This window comes from Aquarana catesbeiana, linkage group LG03, assembly GCF_042186555.1.
Source record: "Aquarana catesbeiana isolate 2022-GZ linkage group LG03, ASM4218655v1, whole genome shotgun sequence".
NCBI lineage: Eukaryota > Metazoa > Chordata > Amphibia > Anura > Ranidae > Aquarana > Aquarana catesbeiana.
Window position 1 is genome coordinate 605743488 of NC_133326.1, and position 26692 is coordinate 605770179.

At 41.5% G+C, this 26692-nt stretch overlaps 1 protein-coding gene across 2 annotated transcripts; it reads left to right on the plus strand.

Annotated features, from left to right (window-relative positions):
- Positions 1-394: 394 nt before the first annotated feature.
- On the plus strand, positions 395-21167 carry MYL7 (myosin light chain 7). 2 transcript variants are annotated; one of them, XM_073624106.1, is made up of 7 exons: positions 395-518; positions 7794-7904; positions 10227-10302; positions 10771-10875; positions 14967-15045; positions 15963-16011; positions 21008-21167. In XM_073624106.1, exons 1-7 carry the CDS (start codon positions 516-518, stop codon positions 21110-21112), a joined length of 528 nt encoding a protein of 175 aa, XP_073480207.1. In that variant the 5' UTR covers positions 395-515; the 3' UTR covers positions 21113-21167. The 2 variants fall into 2 exon arrangements, with proteins under 2 accessions (XP_073480207.1, XP_073480209.1); XM_073624108.1 differs by lacking the exon at positions 395-518 and adding an exon at positions 4035-4429.
- Positions 21168-26692: the final 5525 nt, after the last annotated feature.

Here is a 26692-nt window from a genome sequence, read left to right on the forward strand (position 1 = left end):
ATAGTGTGAGAGAAATGTACCCACATTAATAGTTCTGTATTGGTCGGTTTAAAAATTGCCTGCAATCTACATGGATTAAGACAATGCCTTTTTAAGTGTTCCTATAATATAACACAGCAAATATATTACAAGTAACAGATGTTATAAAGGTGCCCTTGCATAAGGCAGGTAGGATAATAAAACAAATTTAAACATGACACATTGTTATAATATTCAGGGAGATTCTGGCATTAAATGTAATATGACATCTGAGAATGCCATGTAGTTAAGTATAAAATGCTAGTAAAAAGTATTCAGGGGCTTTTTGTGTACTATAGGACATCAGTAAGGACCTGTATCAGCTGGATGGTGTGGAATTTGAACACTTAAGCCCTTATCTTCCCCAGCTCTGCCCAGCCATCTTTGGTCCTTTGTTTCAGGCATGCTTCTATTTTAGCTAGAGTTCAGATAAAGAGCAGTATAAAAAGTGGGGGGTCTGCAAACTGAGGGTCAGGAGACGCAAGGAGACAACAGAAATGGTAAGTGAGCAGTGTGTGATATGTATAGATTCGTTCGAAAAGGAATAGAAGCTGGCTCAGAAAAAAAGACCCACTGTGACATGTTCTCCCAACTAATGTTGCATAGTAATGTTTCCATTTTATATGTGAAAATTAGCATGGTTCCTTTATCAGTCTCTGATTTTACACCGTGCGTCAGGATTTCTAAGAATTATATTGGGAACGTTCATCATACTTATATGAAAATCATTTTGTTATGCTCAGGTAAGGATCTTTCAGGACAAGATAAGGGAATACAAAATAGTGGAGCTGCAAATAACAGAGATGTCAGAAACAAAAAAGGGAAGTTATTCAATAATTCATCTTCCTATAGTAGGTAATTATACCATGGGATAGGTGCACAGGTGGAGATTGTCAATGACTGTCTTACCACTCCACAATGCAGTATACCTGGGGACAGCACTATGGCAGTCCAGAGTAGCACAGAACACCAACCGATGGGAACTCAGGTTAAAGTATCAACAGCCACAATGAAATGTATGTAAGGATTTTTTTTTTATCAACTGAAATTGTATAGCAAACAATTGCTGTGACCCTTTGTGGTCACTTTATAAGATCATACAGCTCGTTCTTAAATGAGAGCTCCTCAGTCTACCCCAATTATTACCGGCAAGGGTAGTACAGTATATGGATGGCACTATAATTGCACCTATTTGTAATGTTTTTTCCTTCTATAATTATAGCTACATAATTGTGCTCAGGTGTTGACTGATATGGAGTACAGAGAGTGGCAGTGTACACAAAGTACAGATGTATTTCATGCTAATCTAGATTATTGCTGAATAGTGGAAGAAGGATAAGGAATAGGATGGTGCTAAATGGTGGAAGTTTCTCTGGAAATATATACACCAAATACAGTCAGCTGTACAAAATGGGGTTGTTTTACTAAAGGCAAAAAAGCTATTCACCCATGTGCAGTTGCACTTTGCAGCAGAACTTGCCTCAGAGCTTCGTGAATGTGGTGAAGTTTCACTTTGCAAAGAATACCCAATCACAAAGAGCATTTCTGCTTGCACTTGATTGGCTGATGGAAGTCAGCAGAGCTTACCTTATTCACTAAGCCCTGGTGCAAATTAACCCCTTGGTGCCAGCGCCTTCTGGCCCTTTAAGGGGTGTCAGATGCCGGGAGGCGGAACAGGGTTTATGATCAAGTGACCGCCATGATTGGCTGTCACAGCTGTCACATGATCGGAAAGCTCCAGATTGCAAGTAGCCATTAGCTGCCGGTAACTGTGTCGGGAGCGTGCACGGTGCACGCTCTCAACATTTAAATTCTGGTACGCAAATGGCGTCAAGACCCACACGCCGGGAGGCTGCATAGATGTCGGTGCCAAGATGTTAACCTGCAAAGTGAACAGCCTATTTTCCTTTTGTAAATCAACCCCTGTATTCTCTTCCTCTGTCTGCAGTCTAGCCCAGGGCAATGCAATACCAGACTAATGCCCCGTACACGCGGTCGGATTTTCCGATGGAAAATGTCTGATCGGAGCGTGTTGTCGGAAATTCCGACCGTGTGTGGGCTCCATCGGACATTTTCCATCGGATTTTCCGACACACAAAGTTGGAGAGCAGGAGATAAAATTTTCCGACAACAAAATCCGTTGTCGGAAATTCCGATCGTGTGTACACAAATCTGACGGACAAAGTGCCACGCATGCTCAGAATAAATAAAGAGATGAAAGCTATTGGCCACTGCCCCGTTTATAGTCCCGACGTACATGTTTTACGTCACCGCGTTTAGAACGATCGGATTTTCCGACAACTTTGTGTGACCGTGTGTATGCAAGACAAGTTTGAGCCAACATCCGTCGGAAGAAATCCTAGGATTTTGTTGTCGGAATCTCCGAACAAAGTCTGACCGTGTGTACGCCCTATAACTGTCATTCTGATCTAATAGCTACAGTTCCCTCAGTTTCAGTCAGTACCTTGAAACAAGCATTCAGATCAGGAATGTTGACTTAAAGTGGGAAGTCCAAAAAAAAAGGGGAAGTTCCACTTTAAGTCCTCCTCCCCTGCCACATTTGGAATGTCATTTTTTTATGGGTACCTTGTTTTGACAGGGGATCCTAGTGGAAGTTCTCCTCTCTCCCTCCCTGCAGTGTTCTGGGACATGTCACAGGTCCCAAAAGACTGCAGAGCCATTCACAGCGTAATTCCTGCATGTGCAGTGGGCAGCCGGCTGGGAAACCAAAAGCAGCAGAGCTGGCTGCCCACAGTTAGGATGCCGTAAACCTGAAGGCCAGTAAAGAACTAACCCGGGTGAGGACAACGCTGGATATCGATATTGATATTGGATCAGCATTTCTTTTAGGCAACTAATATTTTTAGTAATTTGTAAGTAATGGCATCCTCCTACCTTTTTCTCAGCACAAGCTTGTATTAAGGTAGAAGCAGGAAGGGTCTAATGAGTTTAATGATGGTGCTTTAGTGCCTTTGCATTTGGCAAGGGAATGTAATGAACTTGTGCAAATGCTTACTTTGCCAAAAAAGGTAAACTGCAGCATTTTGGAAGTTAGGGGTGTATTCTCACAGGATTTTGCATACCCAGGAGGCAGGAGTGAATTGAAAGCAGTTGGAAGCTGAGACCGAAGCAAGTTTTTTTAATTTTAATTTTTTAATTCTAGGTCTATTATACAGTCAGCAAAATGATTAAAAAGAAGCTTGGAGTCAGAGCACTGTTTTCTATTTGACCTTTATGGGACAAAGTGCTATCAAAATTACTAGCCTGGGTTACCGGTACCAAAAAGTAAATGCACTGTACAAAAATACCTGTCCTTCCAGGATATGGTTCATCTAGAGCAGTTGTGAGCAATCTGTCCACGTTTCTGAACAGTCCCAATGCCTAGTTTATAGAAAGTATAGAAAAAGATCTGCCAGGCAGGCAATACTTTTAGCACATATCTCCTTGGCAGAACATATAACTTTCCTTATCTCTCCTGGCTGTGGCAGCTTAATGGGCATGAAAAAGATTATACCAACCATTATCAAAAGATAAAAAATTCCCGCAAAGCAGCAAAACAATTATATATTAGAATTTACCTAGTACAGTAAAAGAAAATACTTTATAAACTGATACGTCATGATCAAAAAGTTATCATTTTTGTGCTGCAAAAGGTATGCTTTGTATTTTAAAATAAAATTGAAAAATGATCTCTTGCCAGCCTCCTCTCATATGTGTGTGCCAGCAAGGGGTTCACTTTCTGATGAGGTGTGTATGAGTAAGGGGAGGGTATGACTTGTCTGCTGAGGGGAGATCAATGTCATACATTTTGCAAAGCTTTAGCAGTTACGGAAACCTCAGCTTCCTGATACATCCAAACTGATGATTTAAACCTGTAGTAAACCCAAAAGAAAACATCTATGATATTGCATCTTACCGATTTTTAGATGTAATGACTGCATTTGTTTTCTTTTTAGGCTTTCTTTCTTCTATTTTTATTTGGTGATCCGGCCACCAAGTCTGTTCAAACAAGTTCTCTTCACAATGTATCAGTTACAGGGAAGAGACAAACATTGGCAGGGGTTTTCACAATGATCAGCCTTTATTTATTTAAAATCTTTATCCTAAAAGAAAAAAAAAAAATATTTGCTGTAAGTAACTGATTATAAAGTGTGAGTTGGAGTTTGGCTTCAAATTATTAGTGTATCTAAATCTGCTAGCACATTTAACACTACACACACACACACACACACACACACACACACACACACACACAGGCAATGCTGCTGTCTGCTGTACCCCCTGTGCTCATTCATTCAGAGTGGAGGCACTCTAATATAGGAGGTGTGTTATTGGCCAGATCACCAGGTGAAAACAGAGCAAAAGAAGCCTGAAAAAAGAAAACCATTACAGCCACTATATCTAATGTTTGGTAAGCTGCAATATATTACATTTTTGGTTTTGGGTTTAATGCTGCTTTAACTATGGGATGGGAAGCTGAGCTATTGCTTCCCGTATAAACAATTCAGTCATACTGCTCAGCAACTGAACTTCACACTGACAGCGGGAATTAAATCGTGCAAGTTCAGCTGAACTCGCACGATTTAATTCCCCCATGTCAGTCCTGACTTCGGCGGCGATTTCAGAGACATCTATGCAGGTTTCTGCACAGATGTCTATGGAAATCACACCCCGAAGTCGCCCAAAGTAGTACAGAAAATACTTTTGGGATTCGGTGCGGTGCCACAATGTCGGCGTTGCATCGATTTGGACGGTGCCATTGCCGGCAACAGCCGCCGATTTGCCACGCGATTTGACATGTCAAATCGCACGCCAAATCGCTGCAACGTGAACCAGGACTTAATGTGTTTTTCTGCTGTATATGCTATTTTTATGACTATACTTATTAAATGATACATTGTGTGTTAGGGCAAGAATTTATATAAAAGAGCAAATTGGGCAGTAAAAAATAACTAGAAAATAGTCCCTTTTTACTAGTTTTACAAATGCATTCTGTAAACATGGAAGGAAGGTACAACTCGGATATTATCTGTAACAATCAATGGTTAGAATTTTTGTTTCTTCAGACACCATATCTATCTGACTTTTGGCATTCATCCAGCCCTGTTCTGAAGGATATTTAACAAATATAGCAGACACACTGCAGTTGAATTAAAGAGACATGCTTTTGTATAGCTACTGCTTTTAAAATTGCATGTTTTAACCCTGATTGTTTGCTTTAAGCCCAGTTTTTAAATGTATACATATACAAGGATAATATTCCCAGGTGTCATCTGACACATTGGTCTTAATGTATGAAAGTGAAGGCTCTTACAATTTGAACTTATATAACTTAAATCAATACAAAACTCCAGTTTAAAAAAAAAAAAAATCTATGTATGTAATTGATTAAAGTGGTTGTTAACGCTAATAACACAAACACTGCCAAACCCTCTATTAGAGCCTGGCATAGCACACTGCGTTAGTCTTTAGAACAATCTTCAGGCCAGTCACATGACTCGCGGCCACTGTATACATCCGATATATTGCTTCTGCAGGAGGGGCCGAGATCTCCCTCTGATGTCAGCCGGGGAGATCACATGGCCTCTCAGCCTCTCCTGCAGTAGTCCTGGAAACCGGCCGAGAGTCACGTGACCGGCCTTAAAGAGGAGGTCCACCTTAAAAAAAATTATTTAAAGCCAGCAGCTACAAATACTGCAGCTGCTGACTTTTTATAAATGGACACTTACCTGTCCCGGGGTCCAGTGTTTCTCGGCTGCCCCAGCTGCCATCCTCGGTCAGGGAATCAGGAAGTGAAGCGTTGCGGCTTCACTGCCCCGTTCCCTACTGCGCATGCACGAGTTGCGCTGCGCATCTTCACTGGTCCCCGTTGTGTTGTGGGAACTGTGTGTTTCCCAGAACACAACGGGGGTGGGGGGTGGACATCTGCAGCTAGCTGCGGCTAGCTATTCCCGGAAGTGGGTGCAAATACCTGTATTATACAGGTATCTGCACCCCCCTCCCCCCTGAAAGGTGCCAATTGTGGCACCGGGGGGGGGGGGGGGGGATCCGATGAGCGGAAGTTCCACTTTAGGGTGGAGCTCCGCTTTAAGATTGCGCTAAATCAATATTTATTAACGCTCGTTTTTATAAAAGACTAATCTATTTTTTTAGGGGGGGGTTAACAAACACTTTGAGCTTTCATTTATCTTTTCCAACAATTTTAATTGTTATTTTTTAGTAAAATTTACAATACAAGTACAAACTTTTACAGAGTCGATTCAATAACATATTTAAATTGACTTAAACAATTAGGCCTCTAACTGAGAAGTTTGCATTTTTCATTTAAAAAAATACCCTCTATTGCTCTCAGCCTCCTTTAAATCTTTAAACGATCTTTTTTTTTTGAGCTGCTGTGATTCTCCATGGTCCCCGCTGTAGATTGGAACATAACCATGCTTTCTTACTCACTCTCAAGGTAGACTATGGACTATGAACTATGGGATTTGTAGTATGTATAGAGCAGTGTACATGACCACAACTAACATGCACTGCTTGTTCTAAACAAATGAAAATAAATGTGTAAAAGAGAGGTTAGAGAGCTCAATGAGGACTTTACAAGGAGGCAGATAAACACAGCTGCGTTGATTTAACTGTCAATTGCGTGGTCGTGCGACGCTGTACCCTAACAAAATGGACGTCCTTTTTTTCCCACAAATAGAGCTTTCTTTTGGTGGTATTTAACCACCTCTGCGGTTTTTATTTTTTGCATTATAAACCAAAAAAGAGCGACAATTTTGAAAAAAAAACAATATTTTTAAATTCTTGCTATAATAAATATCCTCAAAATGTTTTTTAAAAACAAATTTTTTCCTCAGTTTAGGCCAATATATATTCTTCTACATATTTTTGGTAAAAAAAAAAAAAAAATCGCAATAAGCATATATTGATTTTTTTACGCAAATGTTATAGCGTCTACAAACTATGAGAAAGATTTGTGGCATTTTTATTATTATTTTTTTTTACTAGTAATGGCGGTGATCTGCGATTTTTAGAGGTACTGCGACATTGCGGCAGACAGATCGGACACGTTTGACACATTTTTGGGACCATTGACATTTATACAGCGATCAGTGCTATAAAAATGCACTGATTATTGTGTAAATGTCAATGGCAGGGAAGGGGTTAACACTAAGGGGCGATCAAGGGGTTAAATGTGTTCCCTAGTTAGTGTTTCTAACTGTATGGGGATAGGACTGACTGGGGGAGGAGACATATCGTTGTTCCTACTTAGTACAGTGTTTACACACACAAATTCCTTTTCCTGCTCTCATGCACGCGATCGCGGTAGGCTGGCAAAGATCGCGCCCACCGGCCACACGCATTGGGTTCCCGAGGCGCGTGCCTGCTATCGCCCTTAAAGGTACTCACATGGTGATTCACGATAACGAACCACTTTGCCAACGTATATCGGCGTGAACCGGTTGGCAAGTGGTTAAACGTTACCAAATAAGTACTGTATAAGTAAATGTGACTAACTACTACTAGCTCTACAATGACCAAGGTAAATGATGACTTCAAGGATAACTTGGAGGTCACTCAATGCTTTCATATCAGACCAAGCTTTGCAGGTAAATTTGAATGCATCCATCATATCATTCTAGCCCTGTCTCTTATGTCCTAATGTGTCAGTGCAGTGCTGAACCACTCATTTTCTTATCCAGTCTAATATATTCCAGCATTATAAAATATTTCAGCTTTGTTTTTCCTTACACATTTCTTCATACACTATCCAGGCCAGCAGAAAAGCAGTGACACGTGGTAAAGCTGCAGCAAAACGTGCCCAGCGAGGTTCTTCCAATGTCTTCTCAATGTTTGAGCAATCACAGATCCAAGAATTTAAAGAGGTGAGAATATGATATATCTTAGCCTTTTTAGCATAAAAGCTGCTTCCTACCACAAATCTATCACCAACTTGTCAAAGGAAATCTGTAAAGCTCTGTACACACAGGTCAAATATAAGGTGGTATCAGTTAGTTCAATAGAAACTGGGCAACATTCGGCCAGCGTGTACGGCAGCTGGTCCAACAGAAGCTGGCCGAACGTCTGGCTTCTGATGAAGGGGCATGACCGAAAAAGATTTGCCGATCAGCAGCCAGACAGCATCTGATCAGCGCTCTCAGCCAATGGCGCCGACCAGTGTGCCAAGCTCAGGGGGGAAGAGCGCCATCAGATTGTTAGTACAGGATCTCCTCCGGATCTCTTCAGTTTTTTTTTTTCGTTCAGCCCACTGGGTTAAAGTAAAAAAGTACTAGAGCTGCACGATTAATCAGATAACTGATCGTTCAGCCCACTGGGTTAAAGTAAAAAAGTACTAGAGCTGTACAATTAATCAGATAACTGATCGTTCAGCCCACTGGGTTAAAGTAAAAAAGTACTAGAGCTGCACGATTAATCAGATAACTGTACTAACATCCGATTGTTAGTACAGGTTATCCTCTGGATCTCTTCAGTTTTTTTTGTCCAGCCAACTAGGTTGAAGTAAAAAATAAAAAAAGATTGTATACTAGAGCTGCACGATTAATCGTTAAAAAAATAGTTATCACGATTCAACCCCCCTCAGGATCTTAATACAGCATTTCCCGGATTCATGTTAAACAAGTGCAGAGCCGAGCAGAGCTGTCAAAATAAAAAAACAACTCAGCTGGCAAATGTTTATCAACAGCGATAAAGCGAAACAATGTATCTCTTGTTTTTTTCTGATCAAAAGAATGAACTTCCATCTGTAAATGAGGTCAGTTTAAGCACTTAGACTAAACCTTTTTTTGACACTTGTTGCTTACAAGTTAAAATCTGTATTTTTTGCTAGAAAAATACTTAGAACCCCAAACATTATATATATATTTTTAGCAGAGATGCCAGAGAATAAAATGGAACTCGTTGCAATATTTTATGTCACGCGGTATTTGCGCAGGAAAAAATATACTTCAATGAATTAAAAAAAAACTAAACAGTAAAGTTAGCCCAATTTTTTTGTATAATGTGAAAGATGATGTTATGCTGAGAATCGTGATCTTTATTCTAAGCAAAAAAATTTTGATTCTCATTTTATCCATAATCGTGCAGTTCTAGTGTGTACTAGGCTTATAGCTCACTTGCTCTGCACTGGTACAAGGCAACGAACTGGACAAAACTGAATGGTTCTCTAGTCTAGGGGTTGGACAGCTTTGTGCAATACAAATGTTGAGTGGAATACAAAGAAGTATCCTGTTGTTTAAGGGCATTATCACCATGAGGTTAAAGAATATGTAAACCCAACATATCCCTGATATGTGCTATACCATGTACTTGTATAAAAAGTATCCTGTTCTCTTTGTATTGCTTCCTTTGTGTAAAATCCCTGGTGTTCCTGTCAGTCCCTCTGCTTTCCTATTAAAAACTGCCCACACTAGGGAGAAGAGCACAGTGTGGTTAATGCTCTCCTCCAATGATCAGACTTGTCCTGACACCCCCCCCCCAGCCCCACACACACACAGCCACTCACTGGGAAGTTTAGTGTGCTACTGTTTCTCCTTCCCCAGCTCTTATGCAGCTGAGAACAGAGATTATGTTAAAGGAGTTGTAAAGGCAGAAGGTTTTTTTGTATCTTAATACATTCTATGCATTGAGATAAAAAAAACCTTCTGTGTGCAGCAGCCTCCCCAGCACCCCCTAATTACTTACCTGAGCCCCATCTCTCTCCAGCGATGTCCACGAATGCCTAAGCTGTCCGGGACACTTCTCCTGATTGGCTGAGACACCTCAGCGATACCATTGGCTACCACGGCTGTCAATCAAAGTCAGTCAGCCAATCAGGGGAGAAAGAGGACGGGGCCAAGTTGGGGCTCCGTGTCTGAATGGAGAAGAGGTAAGTATAACATTTTTGTTATTTTAAAAAAAAGAGAGAGACTTTGCAATCACTTTAAAATCTCTGTTTTTAAAATCTCTGTTGTAAGGTTTATATGGTATTTATGATGTTTGTTATATCCATACACAAATGTTCTGCCTTTCATTTCTATTTTAAACTGAAAGGGTTGTTTTACAAAGCGAGGGTTCACATATACTTTAAATTAGTTCTGGGCCAACTGCCAAGATAATAGCTTATTTGGTAATTGTGACAAGCAAACAATACAGGGACCTATTTCTTCAGTAATCATGACACTAAAGCTATGCTTTTTCATTATGTTTAGGCCTTCAGCTGTATAGATCAAAACCGTGATGGCATAATAAGCAAGTCTGACCTTAAAGAGACATATATGCAGCTGGGTAAGTTACTGCACTTGTGAGAACTGTATAAATATTGGTCATAATTTATCTAATGTTTAAAGTGGTTGTAAAGGCAGAAGGTTTTTTTTTTTCTTAATGCATTCTATGCATTAAGATAAAAAAAACCTTCTGTGTGCAACAGCCCCCCTAATACTTACCCGAGTCCCATCTCGATCCAGCGATGTTGCACAAGACACTTGGCTGGCCGGGATGCTCCCTCCTGATTAAGTGATCAAACATCTACACACGCATATTTGCCAGGGGTCTACTCACTAAACCCCTCTCCCTACTGTTGTGTTTAACAATAAACATATCTTATCCATCCATCGCTGGTAAACCATAGCATTGTGGTAACTTGTCCTGACTCTGTGCACCGTCCAACAAAGAGTTAACAACCTTGACTATTCCACCACCCCATCCATATTGCTTACTAGAATCTTCTTCTCTCTTTGTTTTTCTCTTTCTCAGGAAAGATGAATGTGAATGATGATGAGTTGGAGGAAATGCTTAAGGAAGGGAAAGGACCCATCAACTTCACTGTATTCCTAACTCTATTTGGAGAGAAGCTTAATGGTGAGCCACTAATGACCACCTACAAAAAAAAAAAACATTTTTGAATGAGCCATTACTTTTTTTCTTTTTTTTTTTTTTGTTTACAATTTATTTTATTTTTTAGAATGTTTTTATTATTTGTTACAATTTTTTTGACAGGCTTCAGCTTTCGTGAAATATCAGGGGTCTAAACAGTCCCTTGAAGTTTTACTTTTGAGACCGAGAAAGGGACTGAGGACATAAATTCCTCAAGCCCTTTCTCTGCGACTTCAGCTGCACTGGACAGTGAGGCAACAGAAAGCTAGACAGAGAGGGGGGAAGCTGGCATACAGTAGCTGCATTAGGGGCACACAGGGGGCTCAGGCAGCAGGGGGAAGAGGATCTTTGACAGGGATGTTGATTGGAGTGGCAATGAGCCCCAAAAACTATAACTGATCCCCCTCTGGCTCTCCCTGCAGCAGCTGAAAGCTGGTGGGACAGGAGGTGAAAGCCAGAAGTGCTGTAAGAGGGGCCTCGGCAGCAGGGGGATCAGATAATAGACAGAAGGGGGTGATTGGTATGGAGAGGGGCAATTACAGGAACCAATCCCCTATGTGGCTTTCATTGCAGTAGCTGAAAGCAGGTGGGAGTGAGCGGGCGAGAAGCTGCTGGACCGCTCTTCTGAGCATGCTAATTTCCTGGTTGTCGTGCTGATTCTTTTGTCTCTGTGCTTTGAGTCTCCAACCTGGAACAATGATGAACATAAGGAATTCTGACATTTTTCTGACACATATTCACAGCATGCTTGTTCCAGTTCTGTGACTTAAAAGTACTAAAACTAGACACAGCCAGGCAAATAGAAATGTTAAAAGGGTGCCAGAAATGGTGGCTCCTATACTTTTCTCATGACAGGGTCACTTTTAGCAACTTGGAACAGCGCTATATTCAAATCAAATGCGAGCACAACATAGTTTCTTCACAGCTTCCACAGTATGCATATACTAAGGAGACAAGGCTAAAGAATACAGAAGGAATAACTTCTAAGGCACACAGACAGGGCCAGTAAATAACAAATACAGCTAATATGAAATCTTTTACTACCTTACCTACCCTCATGCAGAATATATCTAGATTAAACTCTGTGGAGGCCCTTAGGCAGTCTAAACCTTGGGCCCCTCTCACAGGTTTTTGGAGGTTTCTCGTGTGTCCACTCTAGTGGGATAACACTGAACTGAATTGGAGATGACCATCACTACTGTACATTACACATACGTAGGTTGCACCAAACATTACTATTTACAAATTGACACCTGAAAGAGGATGAGCTTTAAGAGACAAACTGTAATGTGAACCTGATGTCTGTGGTTTATGTACTTTAAGCTGTTATTGGGTACATTACATTAATACAGTATTTTCTCTATATAGTCTTTAACCCCTAGATGGCAACATAACACATATATGGGTCCCCACTGCACTGGGCTTTTTTTCTTTGGGGCCGCATATATGCATATCTCCCCTTGTGCTGGAAGGGCACCGCACAGCGCGCTCCCAGCACAGAGAACGGGGTCTCAACAAGAGCCCTAGGTCTCGTACTAACGATCGGGATCCGGGTCACCTGATCACTGTGGTAGCCTCTGATTGGCTACCACTGTGATCAGTCACTGTGAAGCTTGCCCCTGTGTTTCTCTCTCTCTTGCTGTAAATGGAGAGGAAAGATACATTGTACAGTGGGGCAAAAAAGTATTTAGTCAGCCACCAATTGTGCAAGTTCTCCCACTTAAAAAGATGAGAGAGTCCTGTAATTGTCATCATAGGTATACCTCAACTATGAGAGACAAAATGTGGAAACAAATCCAGACAATCACATGTCTGATTTTTGAAAGAATTTATTTGCAAATTATGGTGGAAAATAAGTATTTGGCCACCTACAAACAAGCAAGATTTTTGGCTCTCACAGACCTGAATCTTTTTCTTAAAGAGGCTCATCCGTCCTCCACTCATTACCTGTATTAATGGCGCCTGTTTGAACTTGTTATCAGTATAAAAGACACCTGTCCACAACCTCAAACAGTCACACTCCAAACTCCACTATGGTGAAGACCAAAGAGCTGTCGAAGGACACCAGAAACAAAATTGTAGACCTGCACCAGGCTGGGAAGACTGAATCTGCAATAGGCAAGCAGCTTGGTGTGAAGAAATCAACTGTGGGAGCAATAATTAGAAAATGGAAGACATACAAGACCACTGATAATCTCCCTTGATCCGGGGCTCCACGCAAGATCTCACCCCGTGGGGTCAAAATGATCACAAGAACGTTGAGCAAAAGTCCCAGAACCACATGGGGGGGACCTAGTGAATGACCTGCAGAGAGCTGGGACCAACGTAACAAAGGCTACCATCAGTAGCACACTACGCCGCCAGGGACTCAGATCCTGCAGTGCCAGACATGTCTCCCTGCTTAAGCCAGTACATGTCCGGGCCCGTCTGAGGTTTGCTAGAGAGCATTTGGATGATATAGAAGAGGATTTGGAGAATGTGATATGGTCAGATTAAACCAAAGTAAAACTGTTTGGTAGAACCACAACTTGTCGTGTTTGGAGGAGAGAGAATGCTGAGTTGCAACCAAAGAACATCATACCTACTGTGAAGCATGGGGGTGGCAACATCATGCTTTGGGGCTGTTTCTCTGCAAAGGGAACAGGACGACTGATCCGTGTACATGAAAGAATGAATGGGGCCATGTATCGTGAGATTTAAGAGAGAGAATGCAAACCTCCTCCCATCAGCAAGGGCATTGAAGATGAAACGTAGCTGGGTCTTTAAGCATGACAATGATCCCAAACACACTGGACTGGGCAACAAAAGAGTGGCTTCGTAAGAAGCATTTCAAGGTCCTGGAGTGGCCTAGCCAGTCTCCAGATCTCAACCCCATAGAAAACCTTTGGAGGGAGTTGAAAGTCATTGCCAACAAAGGATATATAACAAAGTTTTGAGATGAACTTTTGATATTGACCAAATACTTATTTTCCACCATAATTTGCAAATAAATTCTTTCAGAAATCAGACAATGTGATTGTCTGGATTTGTTTCCACATTTGGTCTCTCATAGTTGAGGTATACTTATGATGACAATTACAGGCCTCTCTCATCTTTTTAAGTGGGAGAACTTGCACAATTGGTGGCTGACTAAATACTTTTTTGCCCCACTGTATCTTTCTCTCTTCTTGCAGAGAGAAAAAAAGGGTGTGTAGAAAAAATACAAAATAAATAAGTATTAAAAAATTAAATTAAAAATAAAGAAAAAATACCTAGATCAAGGTTTGATCTAGGTCAGTGCTAGGGTTAGTGTTTGGGTCAAGCGTGGGTTTAAGGTCAAGGTCTGAGTCCAAAGTTAGGGTCAGTATATATATATATATATATATATATATATATATATATATATATATATATATATTTAATTAGAATCAGTGTCAGTGTGTTTTAGGTAGGACACACAAAAAAAAGAAGCAAAATGCGCACTATTGTTTCTGGACTGTATTACGGGCACAAAAACCCAATAACATACACATACAGTATGTGGTATCGCTGAGATCGTCAGGAGCAGAAAAATTTATTGGGTTGTTCTTTGGTGGTAGGTTATGGTAGTAACAAGAAATATATAGCTACATTAAAAAAAACTTTTTTTTTGTACTATTTTGGGCTAGTTTTGCCTTTGACAAAAAAAAAACAAAAAAAAACATGAGATATCCATAACCATTTACTACCAAATGAAAGCTCAATTTGTCCTGAAAAAAAACAAGGTCTAATCCACCTGGATGCACAAAGTAGTTGTGATGATATGTACAGTTTTACTAACACATGTCAAAGTTGCAAAATTGCGCTTAGGCATTATTATTTGTTTTACCCTTAGGCGTGAAGGGGTTAATGTAAAATTTTAATTTGTTTGAGTTGATTTGTTTTTTCTATCTTTTGTAAACAATTTAAGAAATCTTAATTTTTCATTAAAAATTTTCTTTCAAGATCAAATCAATATTATTTTGATCTGTTGTTGCGAGGCCCTTAAACTGCAAGATGCCCATAGGCCGGTGCCTACTCTGCCTGTTGTAAAACTGACTTAAACATTGATTTCCTAGGAACGGACCCAGAAGACTCTATACTAAGTGCTTTCAAACTTCTAGACCCTAATGGAACTGGCAACATCAATAAGGATGAGTAAGTGAATTCTACACTGTTAATGCAAGAAGTTATAGGATTTCTAGGAAATTCTGTTATGCCGCGTACACACGAATGCACTCTGAAGGTTTTTCTGACGAAGTTCCGATGGAGTTTCGCTGAAACTGTCTTGCGTACACACGATCAAACCAAAGTCCGACCGTCTAGAATGCGGTGACGTACAACACGTACGACGGGACTAGAAAAAGGAAGTTCAATAGCGAGTAGCCAATAGCTGCCGTCTTGTACTTGCTTCAGAGCATGCGTCGTTTTTGGTCCGTTGGAACAGCATACAGACGCACATTTCTAGATCACTGTCACATAGATTACCTAGGCAAAGTCCTTAGCCAGGAACCCCTCAAGTTCTATGTAAAGCTGTTAGTTGACTCAATATTCCCCGTAACTCCAAGTATATTGTTAATGCAATCGGCAACCCAAAAACTATCAATAATAAAATATAACTTTGAATAATATAATAGCAGTAAATTGAAATCTGATTAGTAACTATGAAATACGCTATGAATGAATTATGAACACTACACTATGCAAATCATCTTTTCTCTTTGTATTTAACAAGACAGCAAGTCTTATATATAACACCAAGATTGAAAAGTAATTTAAATGAACCTGTGGTTAATCACTTTTAGGCTTTTAGCAGGTTAGGAAAATAAGACTATTGTAAAATGAATTATTAATGGTCACTATCTTTTTTCCTGTTTTGTTATTAGTTAGAGGTGGAAAGGGAGAGAGATATGCCACTGCCAACCAAAAAATATCTATGATGACTGGTAGTTAGAAATAGACAGTATAGCACAATTTGCAACTATGTGGAGCTAGAAGAACTTTATCAAAGTTATATCACCAAATTAAATGTTTTTACCATGATTAAAAATTCCCATTTTCCCCCTATTTTTCAGGTTAAAGCAACTCCTTATGACACAAGCAGACAAGTTCACAGCAGAAGAGGTCAGTTACTTCTACTACAACAACATCAAACATTTTCTCCACTGGCTGCAACAATGTGTCATATATATAGTCAATATGGTGTAGGAAACGGGCTTCTTTAACTCTTGTGGAACTACAACCACCATGATGCTTTTTACAAATATAACAATTTGAAATTAGTGTGTGACAACCTAAATCATTTCTGAGGTTATTCAGAGTTCTCCTAATCACTGCAAACCTATTGCATATTACACTAAAACAAAACAAACATACATAACCTTGTCAAAATGTAATTTGTTTAAAAAAGAACTATACTATTATTTTGGGCCTACGCCAATTGCCTTTTTTCATGTTAGACCTGGTTCTCTTCTGATACAAGTGATGAAAAAGCAGCTTGAGTCTGAGGTCACACTGATGCGGTGCGGGACACCGCATATAATTTGCACAGTAATCACAGCACATTCCTATGCGAATTACATGCGTTGTCTCTAGGGTGCAATTTGAGCCATGGATTTGTATGGCTCAAATCGCACTGCATTCACACCAAGCTCGTGCAGGACCCTTTTTTTTTCCGCACAAGAATCAAATCGCACTGCATTTTGCAAAGCAATTTCAGTGTGTCGTTAACTTTACATACACTCTGCAATTGATTTGCATGAACGGGTTTGCGATGCGATTTGATGCGGTTCGGAATCCACAGCGGATTCACTGTGAATTCACACCGCATCTAGTGTAAACCGAGGCTGAAGCAGTTTAGGAAAAAAAAAATACAGAGCAGAAAGGGTTCATCTGCAGGGGTCATCTGTACCTGTTAATGAATTCTGAATAATCTCAGAAGTGATCTAAATCACAATCAGAATGCACCTGAGAGCAAGCTACATTTGCCTAGTGATGTAAGCCCTAAAAATTGATCAAAATCCCAATATTTCTGATTCATCTTTTGAAAGGGTCAGTCAACTGATATAAAGACGGGGTCTTTGGTCATGAGCTTTTTGCAACTGACTTAAAGGGGAATTTCACTCTTACTGACTATTTTTTATTCCTTGGTTATTGTAAATTAAAAAATAGATATACTAGTCATTGGAGACCAAAGTTGTCCTCTTGAAGCCCAAGTTCTTCTACAGGGCCTTGCTCCTGCACCACCATCTTGGACAGATATCCCACACATGTGCAGACACACCACGGGTATACTGGACCTGCCAGAGACCAGTAGCGTGTTTTTGGATGCACAAAATCACGTTGCGGGTCTCTGCCAAGCTATAGGGATTAACAGACTCTGGGCTCCATTTACAAAGCACAGCGTTTTTCTAAAAGTTTTTTGGCATTCACTAAAAAAACGCTATTAAAATACTGCCTGAGTTATTTCAAGTCATGCAGTATTTAAGTAGTGAAAACATGCAGTAATCTAAAGCCTGGCGGTAGCCGGCATATTTATTACCAGTAGTAAATACTACAGTAACTGTCATGGTTTTTAAGGAGCGGGTGGCCTCCGCATCCTTAACAAGCGATAGGTCATCAGCTGTCAGCGAGGTTCTTGCTGAATGTTTAAAAAAGGATTGCCAGCAATGAAAAATTAAGAAAAAAAATGTTGCCCCCCCCAATCCATACCAGGCCCTCCGGGTCTGGTATAGAGTTTGAGGGGAACCCCCACGCAAAAAAAAAAAGGCGTGTGATCCCATCCAAAATACATACCAGACCCTTATCCGAGCATGCAGCACAGCAGGTCAAGAAAGGGGGGAGGACAAGCGAGCAGTCCCCCCCCTCCTTAAGCATACCAGGCTACATGAACTCAACAAGGGGGGTGTTTTGGGGCAGGGGGGCTCGCCCCCCCAAAGCTCCTTGTCCCCATGTTGATACGGACAAGGGCCTCTTCCTCACAACCCTGGCCGGTGGTTGTGGGGGTCTGCGGCAGGGGGCTCATCAGAATCTGGAAGCCACTTTTAACAAGAGGGGCCCAGATCCTGCCCCCCTGAATAAATAGTACCCCCACTCATTGATCAAAAAAAAGAATAGTGTAAGAAAAGACAGGAGGTGGTTTTTGACAATTCCTTTATTAAAAAAAAAAAATAAAAAACAAAAAATTTCCCTCGGTGTAGATCCATCCTCAATCATGATGCCAGCCAAAGTCACCGGGTGGCACTACCCCTTAGTTTATTTAGCAGCGGGAGGCAGCAGAGCTGTCAGATGGTGGGAGACAGTGTTGGAAGCGGAGCTTTTTTTTTTTTTTTGGGTGCGGCGGGCATCGCGATTGACAATGGATCTACACATTTTTTTCATTTTTGTTTTTTTTAATAAAGGACTTGTCAAAAACTGCCTCTTGTCTCTTTTTATACTACTTTCTTTGTGAATGAGTAGGGGGTACTGTGTAGAGGCGGCCGGGATTTGGGGGCCCCCTTAATAAAGGGGGCTTCCAGATTCTGATAAGTTCCCCGCCCGCAGACCCCCACAACCACCGGCCAGGGTTGTGGGGAAGAGGCTCTTGTCCCCATGAACATGGGGATAAGGTGCTTTGGGGGGCGCTCGCTTGTCCCCCCCTTTCCTGACCTGCCAGGCTGCATGCTTGTATAAGAGCCTGGTATGGATTGGGGGGGACCTCCATGCCATTTTAAAAATAAAATGTTGGTGTGGGGGTTCCCCTCAAAATCCATAACAGACACAATGGGCCTTGCATGTAATGGGGGTGGGGCCCATGCCATTTTTTTCCCCCTAATTCTTTCATTGCCAGCAATTTTTTGTTTTACATTCAGCTGTCAGCGGGTAATGATGACTCATTGGTTGTTAAGGATGTGGCAGCCACCCACTCCTTAACAACCAGTACAGATTCCCTAAATACCGTATGCCTCAATCACTACCTAATTACTGCATGCATTTAGTTATTTATTTCCTTCTGTGAATTTAGTTCAATGCGGTATTTACCAAGCGTTTTTAGCTTTTTGTGGTAAAAACTGCAGAATAGTATAGTGAATTTACATTTTCAGGATTACATGCAGTATTAAGGGAAAATGTGTCTAGACAACTACATACCACATGCGACCTGGTTCTGTGATTAGATCCCTCTGTGTCTGTGTCTGCACATACTTAGGGGATCTAGCGCAATTTTGCACATACACAGACATGCTACAGGTCCTATAGACACATGGCATGTGAAGGTATTTATTGGTTAACATTTTATGTCCCAATTATTTCGGGTTAGAGGTTAGAGGTGAAGAGTCAGAGGACAGGACATGCTTTTCATGGGTGAAGATCCTTTTCACCTGCCAGGACAGTGGGTCCTCATAATGTTGGCTGAGCTAGGAATTCCAAATCTCAAAATCTCCTCCAATACACAAAGAAAAAAAACAAATAACCGAGTACCTCTAGTCACCACATACAACCCAGCACTTGAAGGGATCAAAAAGATAATCAAAGACTTACAACCCATTATAACAGAGGATAAAACTCTGAAAGGAATATTCCAACAACCCCCATTATTGGCTTTCAGACAACCACCCAACCTCAGACACAAACTAATCAGCAGGAAACTTCACTCTGATTATGAAGTCACAAATAATGGTAGCAAACCCTGCAATAAAAAACGCTGCAAACTATGCAACCAGATAAATCTATCCAAAAGTGTTACAAACACAAATGGGACCTTCAATATCATGGGATCTTACAGCTGTACCTCAAGTAATGTTGTGTACCTCATCCAATGCAAAAGGTGCAGCAAAGGATCTTATGTTGGTGAAACAGGACAGAAGTTGCAAGCGAGGATGAATTTGCACAGACATACCATCAAAGAACATAAAGAAGACAGTTTATGCACACCTGTGGGACATCATTTCTCACAATCGGACCACACTATAGAAGACCTCAATGTCTTAGTTCTTAAAGGGAATTTCAGAACTATCCAGGAAAGGAAAACGTTTGAACTAAGAATGATACTTCTTTTTGACACGAAGAATAATGGCCTGAATTTAGATATTGGTTTCCTTACACATTATGCTAAAGTTTTACGACCGCTCTGTGACCAGCATCCCCCCCTGCATTCCCTCCCTAGCTCTCCCTCTGTCTTATCTCACTAATGCCCCGTACACACGGTCGGATTTTCCGATGGACAATGTCCGATCGGAGCGTGTTGTCGGAAATTCTGACCGTGTGTGGGCTCCATCGGACATTTTCCATCGGATTTTCCGACACACAAAGTTGGAGAGCAGGAGATAAAATTTTCCGACAACAAAATCCGTTGTCGGAAATTCCGATCGTGTGTACACAAATCCGACGGACAAAGTGCCACGCATGCTCAGAATAAATAAAGAGATGAAAGCTATTGGCCACTGCCCCGTTTATAGTCCCGACGTACGTGTTTTACGTCACAGCGTTTAGAACGATCGGATTTTCCGACAACTTTGTGTGACTGTGTGTATGCAAGACAAGTTTGAGCCAACATCCGTCGGAAAAAATCCTAGGATTTTGTTGTCGGAATGTCCGAACAAAGTCCGACCGTGTGTACGGGGCATAACTCTGCTGCTATCTTTATTGCCATTGATTTGTATGTGTTTGGTTTTCTTTTTTTTTTTTTTTTCTTTTTTCCTTCTTTAGCATTCTGCTTAAAAATTTGTGAATCAGTACTGCTTGGACCTTGAAGAAGGGGACATACCCCGAAAGCTTGTCCTGAAAAATTGTATGTTAGTGCAAATAAAAAAAGTATCACGGACAGTACTCAATTTTCTCTGTCACAATTGCACTAATACGGCTACAATCAAATAAACTAGGAATTCCAGAAAGAGTTTATTCCCAGGGGAGCTCCCTAAAGACATATGAAGTCAGCAGTAAACAAAGCCTCTTAGTATCCAAAGGGTATATCACTTGTGTGTGCTATGCCTTTGAGAATGGTATATATTTATCTCTAGGGAATGCTCTATTCATGACTTATTCTTTTTATTCTGACATAAATAATCTAAAATCTCCAATCCTTTAATAATGTCTCCAGAGCCACTGTACTCCAGAATTGTCACTTTCTTTTTGCATTTTTTAGGTAGAACAGATGTATGCTGTGACCCCCATTGATGTGGCTGGGAATATCGACTACAAGTCACTGTGTTACATAATCTCACATGGAGATGAGAAAGAGGAATCGTGAACTTCTTTTGATTATAATTGGGCAATTCTACCCTAAATAAAACTTTTATTTTCTACATCCTCCCATTGTGTTTTAATTTTAAATAGGCTTTGTTAGAGTATTGTTACTGAACTGTATAATGCAGGGGTGCTTAATCAGTGGCCCACATGTGAACTCATGCCCTGGGATGGCAGGATGGCAAACCCAGATCGTTGGTTGCTGACCCACCATGCCAGAGTATCAGAGTGCATGGAGCTGGTGCTGGAGGAAGCAAGCAGCTGTGGAGGGAGCAGGAGCCACATAAGCTGATGCTTCCTCTGTAGTGCTGGCTCCTGTCCCAGGTGAAGTGCAGTTTGTATCACTCTGCCTGGGGCAGGAACCTTTCTAACAGCCTAGTGATGCCAGCAGAAGCTGAAGACAAAGAGGTCAGTTTATTAAACATCACATACTTTTGCAAAGGGCATATTGTCACTTAAAAAAAAAGGTTTTAGGCTGCTTTCACACCGATCAGCGCAGTGTACCTGCAGCTTTAATGTGGGCTAGCTGTATGAGCCATACACTTCTATTATATATTATATACTGTAGATTTGGTGCACTTTCTGAAAGTGCACCACACCTGCAAGGTGTAATAGTGGGTGAACATACAACAGGGATTGGTCCCATGGAAAACGATGATCCTGATTGTTGTTTAAAATCTTCATTATGCTATTCAAAATAAAAAAATTCTAAATTCCGGACCATTTCATTTCATTGTGGCCCCCTGACTGGTTACCAAATCACATAAGTGGCCCTTCGCTCTTTAAGGGCTCTTTCACACGGGCAGACTCTGCCAGTGGCTCTACCTGCTCAGTGGGTGATCTCTCCGTTGATCCCCACTGAGCAGGTGGATGACAGGTCTGCGTTTGCTCCGCTGATTTAGAGCAGATGCGGACACAGCCCGCTTTCCTCTATGGGTGGTTGGATGTAAACGGACCGACTGTCTGTTTACATCTGATACGATCCGCAAGATGGACAGAGAACAGATCCCTCATATGTCTGTTTTTGGCAGACAGGATTGGATCAGATGTCGGCGGGTGTCAACAGATACATGCCTTTTGAAATCTGCTGCTCTATAGAGGGCAATGGACGGCCTGATCGGGTCCGCCTAAAAAACTTCAAAATGATATCTGCGCTTGGTTAGAAATATAACAATGGCAGCCACCACTAATTGGTTTGATCATACACCCATAAACAAATATAAATCGCAACAAATATCCTAAAAAGGCAGATCATATAAAGTCCGCCAAATATAGAGGATAAAGATGGTAAAATTGAAGATGATATAGTCCATGCACTAACTGAAGTGGATAGAATAGATGCATTTGTCACAGCTGTGATTGAAAGGGCAATCCTGCTTACCGGACTGTTTTGACCCTCAGATTATAAAGGGTCATAAATGCATAAATCAAACCCAGGGAAGATAAATGAATCACCAGACTCACTCTACGAACACCACTCTGACTCTTCAGGAAAGATGTGAATCACGATCCCAGGACAGGGGGCTCATACTTCAAACGGTAGGTGAATGCAAAATAGCCTTTTTCCTCAAAGGATACAAAGGATACAAGGACACAACAATAGTGCAGTATGTTCTAAAAAAGCTGGATCACTACTTTAATATAAATTAGTTACACTCACATTCGTCAGTATAAAAACAGGCATATCTGTGTACAAATGTCCGTGGCAAAATAGCGTGCTTACGTCGTTCTGTCCCACCCTGCGTCATCATCTGACGTGTTCAGGGGAGTCGCGGCCGGATGCAAGCACGCAAGTTATACAGAACTAACCAGAAATAACAGCTCTCTTGTGCGCTTCACCATGTGTGCCAAAAACATGGAAGAGAAGAAAACATACTGGTCACATGTCCCGCTAAAAGCGGAAATTAAAACAACTATTAAAAAGAAGCAAATTTAACCTTGCTGGATCAGAGCAAGAAAGTAAAAATCACCCAATTTCAATGGAGATCATTGACTAACAACATATAATATATAGCCCAACCCTTACATTAGTAAAAATTACATATCACACACAGTGAATGCGTCACCAAGAGGACAAAAATAAGTACAACACAAACCACATAGATGTGTGTATCTCATAAAACATATAATATACATAATCTCATGCCGCGTACACACGAGCAGAATGTCCGACAGAAAAAGTCAGACAGGAGCTTTTCATCATCTATTCCAATCGTGTGTGTGCCTCATCAGACTTTTTACGTCGAAAATTCTGACAGACCTAGAAAGAGAACATGTTCTAAATATTTCCGACGGGACCAATTCCTATCGGGAAAACCGCTCGTCTGTATGCTGTTCCGACGTACCAAAAATGACGCATGCTCTGAAGCAAGTACGAAATGGAAGATATTGGCTACTGGCTATTGAACTTCCTTTTTCTTGTCCCATCGTACGTGTTGTACGTCTCCGCATTCTGGACAGTCGGACTATGGTGTGATCGTATGTACGCAAGATTTTCAGCGAAATTCCGTCGGAACTCCGTTGGAAAAACCTTTATTCCGACGGAAAAACTGGTCGTGTGTACAGGGCATCAGATAAAAAATATATAGAAAGCAGATAAACTATATGGAACAATAAGAAATGAGAAGTCAATTAGCTATAAATTAGCCATTATTTAAAAAACAATTGACATCCCCCTCTATGTTCATAACCAGTGGTGAATAACTTTTAAAGAGGAAGTAAAAGCATAATGGGCTAGTACGCATCGCATTCCAATCCATTATGTGCCACTTACTTGCAAATGAAGCCCGCAATGTCCCCGCTGGTGGAAGCATCCATCTTCACCCCTGACTGGCTGGAGTCGCGACGATCACGGCACGGGCCCTATAGAAATGGCATGATCGTGCCCTTTCCAAAGTGCGCATGCGCCGATGATGTCGGCGCAAGCATACATGGTAAATATCTCCTAAACCATGCAGGTTTAGGAGATATTTCCAGTACCTACAGGTAAGTCTTTTTATAGGCTTACCTGTAGGAAAAAGTGGTCTGTAAGGGTTTACAACCACTTTAAGGTCATAAATCCAGCAGGTCTCCATTTTGAAGATCTCCCGCCGGACATGACTCCCTCTCCAATGTGCAGAAAATTTGTCAATACCTAAAATAAGAGTCCCCTTAGGGTTTTTCCCATGGTAACAAGCGTAGTGCTTGGACACACTATGTTTAGGGAATCCACATTGTATATTACCCAAATGTTCATTGACTCTAATCTGCATAGTCCTAATAGTCCGGCCCACATATTGTAGCCCACATGGGCACTGTAAGAGATATACCACATTCCTTGATTTCACCATAGAGCTGAAATTGCATACCCTCCTCTCTGTTAGGGAATTAACTCGGCATACAGCACACTTCCAACAGGGAAAGAAACCCTTTAGGTCATGAAAAAAGGAAACCTTCATAGGTTCATTTACAACATTAGGGGCTACATACAACCTAAGAGGCTGCACACCTGATCAGTTTGCCCGTATGAAAGGGGCCTAAGGAATCAAAGCTTGAGGAACAACATACTCACAAAAGCACAAACATAACCTAATCTTATATGAATTTGTTGATTATTTTTGTTATGACTGAAGTTCTACTATAACCTTTTGACTGGCAAAGGCAAGGATCCTTTGACGTCACTCTAGCCAGTCAAAATCCAATGACACATGGAATATAGCATAGTAATAAAAGTGTTGAAACAAGCTCACATTTGCAACAGCAGGCCATGTTGTGATCAACATTGCACAATTCTCATGGTACTTACCGTCTTTTAAATCTACAGGTTCTGTTCTTTCAGAAACAATAAGATTGGGGGGGGTCTTTTACAAACCTTTTAAGTGGTTGTAAACCCTAGACATAAACAAAGCATACCATCTATAGCAGGGCTCAAAATTTCAAGTCCTGAGCTACTAGCCAGGCCTCAAGGGTTACTCGCCACCAGTTGCCCAACCCCTAAACACGCCCTCATAAATTATCTCATGAAATGACACTTAAATGTTTTATGCAGAATTAAGCAACTTTATCCGTGCTCATCAATGCAGCCTCACCCGTGTCAACCAATGCAGCCTCACCCCTGTCCACCAATGTAGCCTACCCGTGTTCACCAATGCAGCCTCACCCGTGTCCATCCATGCAGCCTCATCTGTGTCCACCAATGCAGCCCGCCCCTGTCCATCAATGCAGCCTCGCCTGTGTCCACCAATGCAGCCTCACCCGTGTCCACCAATGCAGCCTCACCCGTGTCCACCAATGCAGCCTCACCCGTGTCCACCAATGCAGCCTCACCCGTGTCCACCAATGCAGCCCTTACCCGTGTCCACCAATGCAGCCCTTACCCGTGTCCACCAATGCAGCCCTTACCCGTGTCCACCAATGCAGCCTCACCGTGTCCACCAATGCAGCCTCACCCGTGTCCACCAATGCAGCCTCACCCGTGTCCACCAATGCAGCCTCACCCGTGTCCACCAATGCAGCCTCACCCGTGTCCACCAATGCAGCCTCATCCGTGTCCACCAATGCAGCCTCACCTGTGTCCACCCACCAATGCAGCCTCACCCGTGTCCACCAATGCAGCCTCACCCGTGTCCACCAATGCAGCCTCACTCGTATCCACCAATGCAGCCTCACTCGTATCCACCAATGCAGCCTCACTCGTATCCACCAATGTAGACTCACCCGTGTCCACCAATGCAGCCTCACTCGTGTCCACCAATGCAGCCTCACCCGTGTCCATCAATGCAGCCTCACCCGTGTCCATCAATGCAGCCTCACCCATGTCCACCAATGCAGCCTCATCCGTGTCCATCAATGCAGCCTCACTCGTGTCCATCAATGCAGCCTCACCCGTGTCCATCAATGCAGCCTCACCCGTGTCCATCAATGCAGCCTCACCCATGTCCATCAGTTAAGTTAAAAGTTAAAGTTGAAGTTAAAGAAATATTTTTTTTTTTCAAAATTGTTAGTCTTTTTTTTTGCTTATAGCGCAAAAAATAAAAACCGCAACAAGAAAGCTCTATTTGTGGGGGAAAAAATTACATCAATTTTATTGGGGTACAGCGTCACACAACCGTGCAATTGTCAGTTAAAACAACACAGTGCCGAACTGCAAAAAATGGCCTGGTCATGAAGGGGGGTAAATCCTTCCGGAGCTGAAGAAGAGGTTAAAGGAACAGGATCCTTTTTTTTTTTTTTAGGGTTACAACCACTTTAAAAAATACATAATGATTTTTTTTTTCAGCCAGAGATTAGAGTTCCTTTCAAATCTGATTATGAAGCTTCTGTACAGAAAAAAACAAAGACCTCTGTTGATTTATTTGTCCCTAAAAATGTAAAAAAAAAACTGAAGCAGGCAGCTGTGCTGACTACACCAGGTCCAGCATACAAGAATGACTGATGATGCTGCAGCCTGGATACTGTGTGAAGATAGCACAGGAACAAGTCCTCAGGCACTGTCTCTGCAACTCTGCTGGAACCAGCTACAAACCTCCATGAAACTCCTTCCTATCTAAATGCCTCCATTCCGCCTCACACCGCCTTTACAGTCTACAGCGCCGCAATACACAGA